This window comes from Vicugna pacos, chromosome 29, assembly GCF_048564905.1.
Source record: "Vicugna pacos chromosome 29, VicPac4, whole genome shotgun sequence".
NCBI lineage: Eukaryota > Metazoa > Chordata > Mammalia > Artiodactyla > Camelidae > Vicugna > Vicugna pacos.
This window is the reverse complement of record NC_133015.1, coordinates 9,000,400-9,016,932: the sequence shown is the minus strand read 5'-3', so window position 1 is coordinate 9,016,932 and position 16,533 is coordinate 9,000,400. Positions and strand designations below refer to the sequence as shown.

The 16,533-nt window shown below is 38.5% G+C and overlaps 1 protein-coding gene across 2 annotated transcripts in view; it reads right to left on the bottom strand.

Moving 5' to 3' along the window:
* IL7 (interleukin 7) overlaps window positions 1-15,884 on the bottom strand; it is a 40,542-nt gene extending 24,658 nt beyond the window's left edge. For both annotated transcript variants that reach the window (XM_006202389.4, XM_015237698.3), the window contains exons 1-2: window positions 15,316-15,884; window positions 9,796-9,929 (exon numbers count right to left, since the gene is read on the bottom strand). In XM_006202389.4, coding sequence (XP_006202451.2) covers window positions 9,796-9,929; window positions 15,316-15,325 — 144 coding nt within the window. In that variant the 5' untranslated portion in view covers window positions 15,326-15,884. The remainder of the gene's footprint in view (window positions 1-9,795; window positions 9,930-15,315) is intronic.
* Window positions 15,885-16,533: the final 649 nt, after the last annotated feature.

Sequence of the window (16,533 nt, the reverse complement as noted above, 5' to 3'; positions counted from 1 at the left end):
TGACAAGGGTGCTAGGACTATTCAATAAGGGAAAGAAGAGTCTTTTCTTCTCCAACTATAGTTTATTTGTTGCCTTGTAAGATAACTGTCTCTGAATAAATTTCACTCCAGTCTTTGATTATATGGCCATTGGAGACTGACAGTTTATTATTATTTTATTATTACTGTTATTCTTTAGAAGCGTAATGTTTAACACAGAGCATTTCATATAGTAGAGGACTGATAAATATTTATAAAAGGAGGAATATAATCAATTTCAGGCCAGTAATAGGGAAAAGGAGGAAGGGAAAGAAGAAAATAAAATGTGATTTTTTTTTCCATGTCTTAAAAAATTTGAGCAGTATAATAGACCCCAGAGATAATTTATAGGGGATTGAAAAGTGCCAAAGAGGTTAAATGAAGTATATAAGATCACAGTGCTTGCTAATAACAAAGCTAGTAACTAAATTAGGTCTTCTGATCCTTCACTCAGTGTCCCTTACACTGCACTGCAATGCTGTTTCACAGAAAAGCAATCTAATCAAGGCTGTCAATGAAAATATATTTTCCCATGCTGCAGAAGGTTGCTTTATTTATCCTTAAAATAGATGTTTAATCATGGATTCTAAAATGAAAAGGGGTAACTTTAAAATAATGGCTAATTGAATGTATGGTCTGTTTTTTAGTTACTTGGCTGAGCTAAATACTGAAAATCAAACCAACCTCTTAGCAGCCGATACCCAGAGTGTAATACACAGCTTTGCAGACCTGATGCAATAGAATTTAAGTGTCAGACTGAAATCAGGGTATTATTTTAAATTCTATTCGTAAGAATTTCTGAATTCTTTCCATGTGAGTCAGGGACATGCATGAAGTTATCCAGTGGAATTCCCAGATCATGAAAATTCCTCAAAAATCAGAGTCTCTAGGAGTAGGGCCCAGCAATTTGTGTTTTAATGAAACTTTCAGTTCATTCTGAAGCACCCTAAAGTTATGAATCACTGCCTTGGTCCACACACATCGATAATCCTCATCTAAATTACTGAAGGTGTTTCCCACTGTCTCCTTGCTTTCCATTCTAAGCCACAAATTATCTACATCATTGCCAGAAACCAGTTATAAGATGAAAATCTGATGGTGTTAGTCTTCATTCATTCATCAAATATTTATTGAGACTTCTAGCCCTTTGGGATACAGCAGTGAACACAAAGGACAAAGATTCCTATTCTTGTGGTGCTTATATTCAGTGTCTTTCCCTGCTCCAAACTCCTCAGTGACTTCCTGGTACTTAGAAAGAAAGTCCAAATTCCTTTGTATGATGATGGGCACAGGACTCAGTGGTCCAGGCTTCCTCTGAGGGTTTGGTTCTCATCTTGCATCCCCACAACCCAACTGCACCATGCCAGTTGGTTTCTTACTGACATTCCTTTACAAGATGATCTATCCCCTCCCTGCGGGAGCACCCCCCCCAACTCTGCTCTGCTCCTTTTGGCAAAATCTACATGTGTTTTAAGATTCAAGAATCACGTGTGACCAAAACTCACAGAAGAAGAAACAGATGATCTTAATAGTCCTATTGTATAGTCCTATTCAATGTATCTATTGAAGAAATTGAATCAATAATTAATAACCTTCCAAAACAGAAATCACCAGGTCCAGATGGGTGCATGGGTGAATTCTAACGAATATTTAAAGAAGACATTAGGCCAATTCTCTATAATCTCTTTCAGAGGATAGAACACTTCCTAACTCATTCTATGAGACCAGCATTACTTTAATACTAAAACCAGACAAAGACATAACAAGAAAACTACAGGCTAGTATCTCTCATGAACATAGATGCAAAAATTCTCAAAATATAAGCATATCAAATCCAGAAAAACATGAAAAGAATTATATGCCACAAGCAGGGGGGTTTATTCCATGCATGCAAAGCTGATTCAACAATGGAAAATCAATTAATGTAATCCATCACATAAACAAACTTTTAAAAAAAAATCACATGATCTTATTATTTGCTGCAGAAAAAGCACTTGGCAGAATCCAACACCCATTCATGAAAAACCTCTCAACAAACTAGAAAAGAGGGAACTTCCTCATCTTAACAAAGACTATGCAAAAAATCTATAGCTAATGTCTTACTTAATGGTAAAGAACACGAAATTTTCCCGCTAAGCAGGTAGAAGGCAAGGATGTTTCCTCACACCACTCCTTTTCAACAGTGTGCTGGAAGTCCTTGCTAATGCTCCTACCAAATGATGGGATTATCAATAGAAGCCAATAAAAGAATGGCAAAGAATCTTGAGGATGATAGGGAGAAGATTTCCTTAAGCTGGTCACCACTCTGTCCACTGTCATTGTTTTTGTCCATGCCTCAGACTTGGCTGTGCTTGAAAGTGTGTTTTGTGGTGTTTTGTGGTTTTTTGTGGAGTTTTGTGGTTTAATTATTGCACAGAGGCATGGCATCACCAGAGTTTTGTACTGTATTTAAATTCTAAAGTTTTGTAATAACAGAATCCCTTAAAAATGTAAACAATTCATGGAATAAATATCAACAATTGACCTAGTATAAGTGATGAGGACCCCTAAGAACCAAAACAATCTTAAAAATGAAGAAAGTAGTTCGAGGACTCACACTTCCAATTTTAAAACTAACTACTGAGCTGCCATGATCAAGACTTGTGGTACTGACATAAAAACAATGGAATGGAATTGAAAATCCAGAAATAAACCCATATATTTTGGTACAATTGATTATCAATAAAGGTGCCAAGACAATTCATTGGAGAAAACAGTCTTTTCAACAAAAGGCATAGGAACAACTGGAAAAGAATGAAGTTGGATCCCTTCCTCATATGTGTACATACGTTAACTAAAAATATATCAAATACCTAAATATGAACCAAAATTATAATACTGTTAGAAAAAAATATAGGCATAAATCTTTGTGACCTTGGATTAGGCAATACTTTCTTAAATATGACGTCAAAAGCATTACCAAAAACAGAAAGCATGACTTCATCAAAATAAGCCTTTGTACTTCAAAGGACAACATAAAGAAAGTGAAGACAACCCACAGGATGGGAGAAAATATTTGCAAATTGCAAATCTGATAAAATGCTCTAGTATCCAGAATATATAAAAAATTCTCACAACCAAACAATAAAAAGAGATTCCAATTTATTTTTAAATTGTTTATCCTCTTAATAGATTTTATTTTTATTTTTTATTAAAGTATAGTTGATTGACAATGTTGTGCTAATTTCTGGTGTATAGCGTAGTGATTCAGTTATACAGATATATATTCTTTCTCATTATAGGTTACTACAAGATATTGAATGTAGTTCCCTGTGCTATGCAGTAGGTCCTTGTGGTTTATCCATTTTATATATAGTAGTTTGTATCTGCAAATCTCAAAATCCTAATTTATCCCTCCCCCTGACACCACTTTCCCCTTTGTTAACCATAAGTTTGTTTCCTATGTCTGTGAGTCTCTTTCTCTTTTGTAAATAAGTTCATTTATATCATTTTTTTAGGATACACATATATTTAGGATTCCACATATAAATGGTACCATATATTTGTCTTTCTCTGTATGACTTACTTCACTTGGTAAGAATAATCTCTAGGTCCATCCATGTTGCTGGAAATGGCATTATTTCATTATTTTTTATGGCTGAGTAGTATTTCACTCTCTCCCTGTGTATATACCACATCTGCTTTATCCATTCATCTGTCTGTGGACATTTAGGTTGCTTCCATGTCTTGGCTATCATTAACAGTGCTGCTATGAACATCACTGTGTATGTATCTTTTCAAATTGGAGTTTTCTCTGGATGTATGCCCAAGAGTGGGATTGCTGGATCATATGGTAAGTCTATTTTTTAGTTTTTTAAGGAATCTCCATACTGTTTTCCATAATGGCTGCACCAAATTACATTCCGAACAGTGTAGGGGGGTTCACTTTTCTCCACACTCTCTCCAGTGTTTATTGTTTATGGTCTTTGATGGGGTTTGATGGTGGCCATTCTGAGCAGTGTGAGGTGATGCCTCATTGTAGGTTTGATTTGCATTTCTCTGATAATTAGTGATATTGAGCATCTTTTCATGTGCCTATTGGCCATCTAGATGTCTTCTTTGAAGAAATGTCGATTTAGGTCTCCTGCCTATTTTTTGATTGGTTTGTTTTTTTGTTATTGAGTTGTATGAACTCTTTGTATATTTTGGAAATAAAGCCCTTGTCAGTCGCATCATTTGCAAATATTTTCTCCCAGTCTGTAGGTTGAAAAGACAACCCAATGTAAAAGTGGGCAAAAATTTGAAAAAAAATTCTTCAAAGAAGATACATAAATGTATGCTGTATCAATAATAACAGTCAATATTGAAGAGATGATTGACTTCATTCATTATCAGGGAAATGTAAACCAAAGGAACAGTGAGATATCATTTCACACCCACCAGGATGACTAAAGTTAAAAACAGACAATAAGTTTTGGTGAGGATTTGGACAAACTGGAATGCTTACACACTGCTGATGTGAGTGCTCATACACTGCTGGTGTGGTGCTGGTGTGAGTGGCCGCACCACTCTGGAAATAGTTTGGTATTTCCTAAAAAGTTAAACAAAGAGTTACCATATGACCCAGCAATTCCACCTGTAGGTATGTATCAAAGAGAATTGCACAAAAACTTGTACAACCAACATTTGAAGCCAAAGAGTTGAAACAACTCAAATGTCCATCAGCTGATGAATGGACAAACAAAATGTGGTAAATCCATTCAATAGATTATTGATCTATAAGAAGAAATGAAGTACTGATTCATGCTATAATATGTGTGAACTTTGAAAACATTATGCTAAGTGAAAGATGCCCAATACTAAAGGCTACATATTGTATTATTCCATTTATATGAAATACCCAGAAGAGATAGATCAGTAGAGACAGAAAGTAGATTAATGGCTACCAGTGTCCAGTGATGGGGAATGGAAAGTTACTGCTAATGGTTTTATCATTCTTCAAGGTGATGAAAATGTTCTAGAAGTAGATAGTTGTTGTGAATATACTTAAAGTCACCAAATTGTACACTTTAAGAAGTATATTGAAGTTTATCTCAATGCAAAATAAACAAACAAAAACATAAATGATGAATAAATGTAAAAAAAGTCAATGTCACTAGCAACCAAAAAAATGGTTGTTTTTCCATTGCATTGGCAGATATTATCAAAAATAAAAATACTCAATGCTAAGAAAGATGATCTCATATAGTGCTGTAAGAACTGTAAATTGATAGGTCCTTTCTGGAAAATGATTTGGTAATATATATTAAGAAGCTTAAAATGCTGGCTCTATTTAACTTAGTCACCCCACTTCTAGGAATCTGCATTCCTTATTTAGTACACCATATACAAAAGGGGCCATTATTTATTAAAAACCTCCCATTCCTTCTGAGGTAGGTAGAAAAATGAGTCTCACCCTTACCCTACACCTTATTTGGTCTCTATGTAATAGTTCCCATCATTTCTGTTTTCTTCCTTCTACAACTAATTCTACCTTACTGGTCTGCTCTGGATGATTTTAACAGTATTCAAAACATCTGTTCAGCTCCCCATCACCTTTTCCTGCAGTTCAACTGGTCCAGTCACCCTCTTGCTGTTCCTGATACCCTTCTTTCATTATGTTATCATCACAACTCTCTATCACGTGTTCTCCCTCAAAGAAACAGGGCTATTTCCTGTTTTGCCTCATAATAATGAGGGCTTTTCCTGGGTTTGAATTCTGGGTTTGATTCAGGTCTCAGTTTCCTCATTGCATGGTGTTGTCATAAGAATTATATAATCAATACACAGAAAGTGCTTGGAGCAGTGCTGGCACCGAGTGAAATCTGAATGTGTGTTAGTTATTATTATCACCTCGTAGAGATACTGTAATGCTCAAATAGGATACTGTGTGTGAAACTGTTTTGTATTGTACCGCCATTATCATTTTGTATTATAGTGACATGTATATCCCTCACCCTCATAGATTATAGAAAAACAAGGACTATTACTTATTTTTAGTGGCTCACATTTCACATAATAAATGCTCAAAATTTAAATTTTAATTAAATGTTACTTTGATAATCAGATCACTACTGACCCTTGGTTATGTCTAAATACCATCATATCAAGGCCACTCACAGTCTTGCTATAACATATGTTTCCACTCATGCCTTCCACTATGTCAGGGGTGTTTTCAAAGCTGAGTCCACAATGGACAATCCACTGCAGTGTGGGAGGAAAATTTTTAGAAATTCTATCTACATTTAGTTTTTTTCTCATCTTTTCATTTTCATTACATTTTCTCAAATTTTCATTATTTGGTATATACCATTACTCATGGATGCAAAATTACTATGAAATTGCTAAAACGTGTAAATAAATCCTAAATGTATATTGGAAGTGCAGGTTCAAAATATTTTTACTAACGCGGTGTACTGTCTAAAAAGTCTGGTGATCTTCACAGTATCCTACAACATGGTTTCTCTCCTAGTGCCAGACAGCTCCTCCTAGAACACAGTTTATCTCTCTTTGTTTCCGAATCTGACTCACAGCCAGCCTGTCTCAAATGACAGTATGGCAGCCACTCCTTTTCAAGCTGCAACTTGCGCTCTTCACACCAAGACTTAACCATCACCAAATGTAAGCTGCTGAAAAGAAGGGCTTATATCTGGTCCATCATTGCAACTACTTCCAAACCCCTTCCACCCTCCATGCCAAAGGGTTTTCCATAATAACTGGCACGTAACAGGCTCTACATAAATGGTTGCTGAATAAATTAACTGACACAGAGATTGCTACTGGGAAGCCGGGGAGTGTGCTGGTTAACAGGAGAGGCTGAGATCCTGGCTCTGCCTCGTGAGTGGGTGGCCCCAAGCCTTAGATCTTTCCTCTGTGAAATGAAGGTGATAAGAGTACCTCTCTCACAGGGGCGTTGTGAGCGTTAAATTAGTCAACACCTGGAACATAAAAAGCGCTTCTTAAAGGCTAGTATTATTATGGTCTCCCTGAGATTTAAACCCAGTAATGCCTGTAAAGCATCTAATACACGCTGGGTAAGTGACTGAATCTTCTCTACCTGTCAGGCTGATAGAATAATTCTTTGTGACTTTCCCCTTTTCTCAAATTTATTACCTCATGTTGATAGAAATCTTGAGATGATCGTGGTGCTATTCACTTGGGTTAATTTGTTCATACACTCTTCTGTGTCTTGTAAAATAATTTCCTTAAGCAGAGGAGCCACAGTTTGCTTTGTGAATAGCGTCGCTGTTGCTGCTGCTGCTCCTGTTGTTGCCGTGTATTCTAAGGAGATAGGCTGCTTTCTATTTCCAGAAAAGAAGTGCTATCAATCTGGTGGATAAAATTCTCCTCCTTTTGAATTGCCAACAGCATCTTTTCTTTTTCTTTTTTTGCAGAGTTTTACACACATATCATTATTTAGAAATGTTGTAGAACTAATAATAGTTGATTCCCTACCCAGATGATAACATTAAATTAAAAAAAATTATCTCGATGGAAAAAGATTAATTTAGTAGATTAATTAATGCAGAAAATGTCAAAATTTTATGAAATATGAAATGGAGCAATTAGCATTTAGTGTGCACTTTTTTTTTCTTGTCAGTGGGCAAAATCAGCAGTTCTCTGTGGTACAGTGTTTAATAACATCTTGAATTTCCCACGTCCCTCCAAGAGGGGCAACACTGAATTTCCCAAAGCGGTATGCCACTTCAGTCTGAGTATTTGGAGAAGACAGTAGAGTGGAAGGAGGAGAAAAATTAGATAATTTCTCCCACCTTATGAACATTTAAGAGGGTTTTTCTTTGTCATTTGGGTCTTCAAGTACTCATTACTGCTAAATCAACATATCCCATTATATTAATACAGCTCTTAAACTGTAAAAAAAAATTAATTTTTGTAGATAACATGATTGCCTATGTAGAAAACCCCAAAGAATCAAGAGCAGCAACAACAACAAACAACAACACCACCACCTGGGAGAAAGCAATCACAGCTAGGCTGCAGGATACGAGGTTAATATACAGAAGTCAATTGTTCCCCTGTATACCTACAATGAATATTTGGAATTTGAAATTCAAAACACAACACAGTTTACAACAGCATCAAAAATACGAAAATACTTAAATACAGCTCTAGCAAAATACGAACAGAATCTGTATGAGGAAAAGTAAAAAACTCTGATGAAAGAAAGTTTTCTAAAAATCTAAATAAATAGAAAGATAGTCTATAATCATGGATAAGAAGATTCAGTGCTGTTACGATGTCAGTTAAGATGTGACTTCAGATACCTCACCAAAGAAGACACATAGATGGCAATAAGTATATGAAAAGATGCTCAACATCATATGACATTAAGGAATTGCTAGTTAAAACTACAATGAGGTACCATGACACACCAATTAGAATGGCTAAAACTTAAATCACTGACAACACCAAATGCTGACAAAGTTGTGAAGCATCAGGAGCTCTCACTCATTGCTGGTAAGAATGCAAAATGGTACAGTGACTTTGGAAGACAGTATGGCAGTTTAATACAAAGCTAAACATAGTCTTACCATATGATCCAGCAATCATTCTCCTACGTATTTATCCAAACGAGTTGAAAAGGTATGTCCACACAAAATCCTGCACACGAATGTTTACAGAAGCTTTATTCATAATTGCCAAACTTCAGAAGCAACCAAGACATATCCTTCAGTCAGTGAATGGAGAAACAAACTGTGGTGCATCCATTCAATGGAATTTTATTCAATAATGAAATGAGTTATCAAGCCACAAAGAGTCATGGAAGAACCTTTAATATACATTGCTAAGTGAAAGAATCTAAAGGAGCTACATACTGCATGACTCCAGCTGTACGACATTCGAGAAAGGTGAACCACAGAGACCATAAACAGATCTGTGGTCGCCATGAGTTCAAGGAAAGGGAGAGAAGGGTGAATCAGTGGAGGACAGGAGATTTTTAAGGGCAGCGAAACTATTCTGTATGATACTGTAATGGTGGATACATGACACCATGCATTTGTCAAAACCCATAGAACTGTGAGACACAAGAAGTAAACCCTGATTGATGTCAACTATGCCCTTTAATTCATAATAATGTATCACTTTGGGTTCATCAGTTGTAACTAATGTACCACACAAGTGCAAGATATTAATAATAGGGGAAATTGTGCTGAGAATGGGTACATAGGAATTCTCTACTTTCTCCTCAGCTTTTTTGTAAAAGTTGTAAACCCAAAATTACTTTAAAAACTAATCTCTATTATCAATGTCCATAGCAAGTAAAAAAATAACTCACAGCCAATTTTATATATACACACATGTATAAAAATATGCAATATATATGCATATACATACATTCAGATAAAATAAAATAACTATACACCTCTTTTCATGATAATTTTAAACGTCAAATCCTGTTATTTTCCCTCTCCTAATATAATGCTTTTACAGAGACCATCAATAGGAGGTGAGGAAATGCACATAGTTATGCTAAATTGTTTACAAACATTGTAGTAGTGAAGGAAACCAAGATTTAGAAGGATAATTGTGAGAGTCTGAAGGTCTATGAAAGAATTATTTTTAAAGATTGTAATAATGCCAACTCTAAAAATATATTATAAGCAGCTCATTCACTTTTATTCTTTAGTTACTTCACTATCTTTCAAGAAATATAAACACTTGAATATGAAACTGAACGCCAACAGTCCATATCAAATTTTCCCAATGAGTTAAAATGTGAGGAAAAGAAACACGTACCAAGTCATCGATGCTGATCATAAGAACATTCTGATACACTCTGCCGTCTTTACCTCCAATATCACAATCAGATGATGCTACTGGCAACAGAACAAGGATCAGGGGAGGAATTCCAAAGATATACCTAAAAGAAACTAAATTAAACAGTAAATAAGAATAGGCCAAATGTCGTAGGTCATGTTAAATCATTTGACAGAGGTGTTTCAACTGGCCTGACCACTTATTTCCAATAATTAAAAAAATGCATCTTGATTTTTGGATGGTGTGGGAAGAACTCTAAAGTTCGATATTATATAACAACCAAAATAGGACACCTTTTTCGAGTTTAGGTATCTTTCGGTTTTTATTTAGAAATGAATCTTTGGGAAAGTGCAGAACAGGTGTCATGACAGCAGAGTCCCTCTGATTCACTGACAGGAAAACAGGTCAATTATGGGTAAAAAGTTATACATTTTTGAAATTTTATAATCAATGGCATGTGACTGTGTATTCATGTAGAACTTGATGGTTGTTCAAGTGTCCAGCTGCTTCTTAGAGACAGGGAGTTTAGCTCCATGCTACTGTACTGGGGTTGTATTCTTTCTTTTCAATGCTGGACCTTAAAGGGCTTACCCTTCCCAGGACTGTGACAAAGTTGATATTTACATTATGAGAATCCTTATCTTTTCAGTATTTTCTAAGTGCTCAGAGACCCATATTCTCTTCAAACACAGTTCTGTCTAGCTTCGTGATATATTAGAAAAACCCAATAAGTAAATTCATATCCTGTTAACTAATTATTTACTTTTTTTTAAATAAGCGTTTTCAATTAGGGGCAATTATTAATCAAAAGGAATGGAATTATAAATGGTGTCAATTGAGGCAACACTAATACACTGATAGAAAGCATTAAAATCTGGTTACACAGGGACTTGTTTCTTCATAAGCCTGCCAGTGTCTTTTTGCATCTTTCTATGAACTCTTGAATTATGTTGACCATATATTTCCTGTGAATTTCACCAATGAATTTGACTGTACTTGTTGAGTGCAAGACATTTCACGTGTACACCTTCTCCCGACTAAAATTCCAAACAGTACCCCTGGAACCCAAGGAACTAATATTGTGACAACAGCCTAAAGACTGTTAAATATATCATAAATTTCCCAATAACATCATCACTTATTACATAATTATCTGTCATATAAAAATTAGTAGCACTTCCCAATAAATTATGTGCTATTGGTGCACAATATTTTTACAATAGAGAATGTAGGAAACAAACATGAATTCCACATCTCATCTTCACATGTCACTACCACTTGACAAGGTAAGAAAGAGGAACAAATGAGACATAGAACCTATTCACAGCTCTGCCACCAAATGTCTATATACATGATGAGCAAGGATTCACTTGGGAGATTAATAATGATGATCATGCTATTTACCTTTAACTGAGTAGCTACCATGTACTGAGCACTGGTCCCTGCCTTATACTTACTATCTCTAAGGGTCAAAGGGTCCTGCCTGCTATTTAATCTTTTTGTAAAACAAGATAGTAGGTACCAAGTCTGGATTCTAACCTGAGCTTGCTGCCACACCCGGACTTGATTGTAAATGGCCGTAATCTTTTGATAACATGTAATCACATTGTTCTTCTGAATGAAAATCACTTCCAGGCACTATTACAGAACTCTGTCTCCCTTTGTCCTACTACTGTCCCTTCATCCTGAAGATTCTCAAACAATGATCCCTTGCTAATTATTTACTTGGTCCTAACTTTATAACCAGATTTGTATAGACTGCACAGAGCCAAACCTTTTCTTTTCTCTGTCATCTTACAGATGTCCAGCAGGTAGACTTTGGGAGGAGCAAATGGTAAGGAAAAGTTACACAGTATATAACTTGAAATGAGCTTTAAAGGAAATATAACAAGATAATTAAACATTAGAATGAAAAAGAGACATTTTAATCATTATACAGAAATGTTATTTCAAATGTCCACATTTTATGTTTGAATAAGGGAGGCTGTTTTATTTTTTATAAGCATGAGTTATTATCTCCTCTTCATTACAATTTTCAGTAAATGATGCTCCCCAATTCATATCAATCATTCACTGGATGGTATTTTATCAACGCGTTCAAATGATGGCTTGGTGGAAAATTCAGTCTTTTTTGTGTACTACAACTAGTTTCTCAATTTTAAAACATTATTTGCCTTATCTGTAAAGAGGGTCTTTGGTTGTCATCCTTGTTAAATAAGTTAGTCCCAGATTAACTCTGGTGATGCAAAACACAGAGGGAGACCTGGGGCTTCTGTCTTGGTATGACAGTGGTTGTGTGACTGAATGAGTGACAGAGCATCTTAAAAGCTTCAGTTACCTAATTTGTAAAACGAACACATGATCTCTTGATGTCCCTTGCAACCCTCAAGCAGCCGAATTCTGTGAGTCTACCTAGCCAACCTATTACAGTAACTTTATATTTGAAACCACCTGATGGACAATGTTGCAAACACACCCAGGGTTTTGAACTCACATTTCATTGGTTTCTAGTTCTTTCATTAATGACTTGCAATTTGATTTGCAATTGAAGTCTTTTCTCTACACCACACAGAGTGCAACATATTAATATTGCCTAGTTTGAGCATGCTTTTGACATTGTTGTCACAATAGGAAAGGACTCCGTTTTTATTTTTGTTTTTAGATTATACAGAGAGATCCACCCCCTCCTCCAACCTTGAACTTTCCATTAGGTTACAAAAAAAAAAAAAAAACCATAAGGAATAATGCGAGGCAAGCTTGGGCTTGCGGAATTTTCTTTAGATTTCCTGAAGGGACTGAAACTAGAGAATTTGTTTTCAGTAGGGAATTTGGTTAAACCAGAATGAGAGCTCTCTAAAAAAAAAATTCTTGCTGGTTTTTAATTTAAGCCAAATAATACATCCAATCCTCAGATGCTTAAGTTATGGGGTCAAAGTGAACATAAACAAATTCGTTTCTATAGTCCAGCAACCCCAATCTTTCATTAGTCTTTAAGAACCATTAGTGTTTATTGACTGTCTATTATAAATGTTACATAGACCTATTTTCACTGTGATTTTTAAAAAAATGGTCAAAAGAGATTCAGGATAGAATGACATTGTCTGAATATGTAAGACTTAGCTTTAATATGAACAATTGGCACAAGCGAGTGAGTACAGTTAATAAACAGTAGGAAATGACCATATGTTATATGGAAATCAGCTTTTTAAGGTCATAAAAATGAATTTGATTATGTTCACATGAAGGAATCTACTATTTGCCACAAACATATTACAACTATATTATAAATTCCATCCACAAGTCCAATGATAAACAGTTAAAGACATTTCTGAAGCTATCCTCTAATATTGCATACAGTGTTTCATTTAATCCCATAACCATTTCATGAGGTAAGTACTACCAATTATTAACACTTTAGCAGATGGAGAATCTGGGGCCCAAACTTTTTCCCCACATAAAATGAGCCAGGATGCAAATCCAAATTTGTCAGGGTGAAGAATCCGGAAACTAAGATTTTAGCCACTGAGCTACACTGCTTCCTACAAAAATAACTGCATGTGTGTAGTCCAGGGAAATGTACAAAAACCCATGTTCCTCAACATGAACCTCACTAAGGCGCTTCCTTGGCCAAGCTCTGAAACACTGCATCACACACTTTTATTTCAGGAAACAAGACACTAATTATTTGCTCTTATTACATTAGGTTATGTGTCAGAGGTGAGGTCAGAGAAAACATCTCACATGCAAGTGTGTGAATTCAGCACGTAAGTTGGTCCTATGAAATAACCTTTTCTATTTTTGTTCAAGATATTTCAACATTTATGTGTCACTGTGTGTGCTTCTCTTTTATACTTGTTCAGGCTTTCTAATTACTCTCAGTTCTCCATTTTTTATTACTATTTCATTTTTTTGGTCTTCAGATATGATTAAATTACCTAAACTAGATAGCACAATCGAGGACCACATAGCAGGTCCTCAACTACTTCAACTTTCAGAAGAAGTAGCAAAGAAAAAGGGTAAAAAGTAACACTATCCGAAAGCATCTAGTGCTTGGAAATCTCTTGGAACAAAGAGCAGAAAGCCATTCATAATCATTATTATTAGTTTAGAATTCTAATACTTTGGTGGCTGATAACTTATGATACATGATGAATATAGATATACTTCAGGAAATAAAGGTTCCTTGTTAGTAATGGGCACCCAGCTTCCTTTTCTTGTTTTACCTCTCCACTTTAGATCGGAGGTGACAGAATTAGAACTGGGAGAGGCCCAGAAAGAAGCAATTGCAGGAGATCCAGGGGCATTGTAAGGAAAACAGGGGTACACCTAACATCAAATTCATGGGCTTCTGGAGGACACTCATTACAGATCTTCTATCCTATAAACCCACTCCCCCCTTTATTTTGTTCCTGATCTGGTACCTCTCGGCTATGTCAATTTCTGATGCTTTAATACCGATGAGAGGGGAAAGAACTCTTTTGATCTAACGGTGCAGCCAGGAAAGGGCACAGACCGGGCATCAAACACGAGGACAGCCTTCTCCCTATCCCTGCGCCCTCCCCGACCCGTCTCCTTGTGCCTGAGGAAGCATTTACTGTAAGACATTAGAATTGCCCTCAGCAGATCCCCTCCCCTCACACCTCCTTTCCCTCTTTGTCCTTCCAGTCGACTTTTTGACTCTCCACGTTGGCCATACGGCTGCCAGCGGAATCCAGCTCGCCTCAACTCTGCCCTTGTCCAGTTTAAGTCCGTATTCCGCACAAATAAAATACAGTAGATCTCAGCAAGGCTCTACAGCTTAGAATTATGCCTGTTAATCCTGCCTCCAACAAGGAGCACCCATACAAGGGAAAAACCGAACATCCGAAACTGGCCTTTCTCAGTGCCGGTCCGAGCACTTGGGTTCCCAGCAAAAGACATAAGGCACAGCCCCAGTCGGAAACTCCCAGCCTCAGAGCGGGGAGAAAACGGGTTTTTCCGGAGACTTGTCCCCTTGGGTTTAAAAGCGCGTCCCACGGGAGCTTCGCTTTCACTTCTATAGGGAGTTGGAGCTGCAAGAGCCCAGATCCTCGCCGATCCCGGGGGGCCCGTGAGTAATGTGGCGCGGCCAGGAGCCCGGGGAGGGTCGGCTGGGCGCCGGCTGACAGCGGGCAGCACTGGGGGAGACTGGCGGACAGCACTGCCACCTCTGGGACCTGGGTGCGGGCTGCCGCCGCTGAGCGGCGCCGAGGCTGCAGCGCGGGGCAGAGGGCAGGCGTCGGGGACTGCTGCTCGCACGCAGCCTGCCGGGCGCAGCAGCCCCAGGTGCCAGCGGCTACGGGCCGGGGTGCTCAGGCGCGGCTGCCGGCTGCCCGGGGCAGAGCCGCGCTCTCCGCAGGTGCAAAGTGCAAGGCCGGGCTGTTCCCGGACGCGCCCGGGCGCGGGGCCCCGCGGCGCGTCCCGGAGTCCCCGGGGCGTGCCGGGCGCGCGAAGGTCTGCGCCCGGGAGAGGCGCGCTTACCATGGAACATGGTCTGCGGGAGGCGGGCGTGGTCATGATGACCGCAACTGCAGCAGGCGCAAGCTCTCACCGCCCATAGTCACTCCCGGGACCCTGGTCTTCCGCGGAGTCGCCGGCAGTCCGTGCCGGGTAGGGCCGTCTCCCCGCTGGTTCCTCCTACCCACGCCGCGCCTGCTGTTTCATCCATCCCAAGGGGGGCGGCACACACCACGGCCCGGCTCTGCGCTTCGCCTTTCCCATAACTTCCGTAGGATCAGCCAGCAGTGTACTTTCAGTTTCTACTTTGCGCTTGGGCTGCAGGTTCGATCTCGGAGTTAATCCCTGGGGCGCCTTTCTTGCCCCTTCTTCCCTCTCGCGGTCACCTGCGTCCTCCCCCGGCTCTTCCTGTGCACCTGGACCGGGACCAGAGGAGGGCGCGAATTCCCAAAGCACCTCAGGAGGAATGAGCTGGCCTTCTAAATCAGGGCGATTCGAGGCAAAGGACTTTCCAGATGACCTCTAACCGCCTTGGCAAAGCCAGGCGACTAGGATCCAAAAGCATCAGTCGCTAATGTGTCCACGAAGCTACAAATGTGTAGGACGAAAGCTGGGCTGTTACAGGCGGACGCCAGGGAGGAGGCGTCGCAGCTCTTGCCGCGGATGTGGTGGACGATGCCAAGTCGTCTTGTAAAAAAAAAAAAAAAAAAAAAAAGAGAGAGAGAAAAGAAAAGAAAAAAAGGAAGTAAAGAATGATTAAGAGGGCCACTCCCTCAGCCTCCCCAACCTCTCTAGGCTTTTTCATCTCTGCCTTTTGTACATGCACCTGCCCAGGTGAGAGCTCAGAGAAAAAAAATCCGCTGGGTCAGCCTAATCTGGTGCTATCTTTGGACCTGAAAATCAAAGCCCAAATTAGGTGGAGGAAGTGGAGGCTGCCCATAATAGTTCATAACAATGACTCCAACGTGTGCATTCATCTGAATTGGCTAATAAATCAAATTGTCCATGTTGAGTGTGTGTTACGGTGAAAATCTTTTTCTAGTCCTGAATTATTTAGGTATTTTCTGTTTTGGTTTGGTTTCTGATATTCTGCAGTTACCTGCTTAAATGGGGGGGGGGTAAAGTAAAGTATAAACAGTGATGATATTACGATTCATTTATGTAGCATTTGCTCTGTGCTAGTATTGTGTATTGTCTCATGCTTTTTATGTGTAGCATCTCATGCAAAATTTTCTGTGCGGT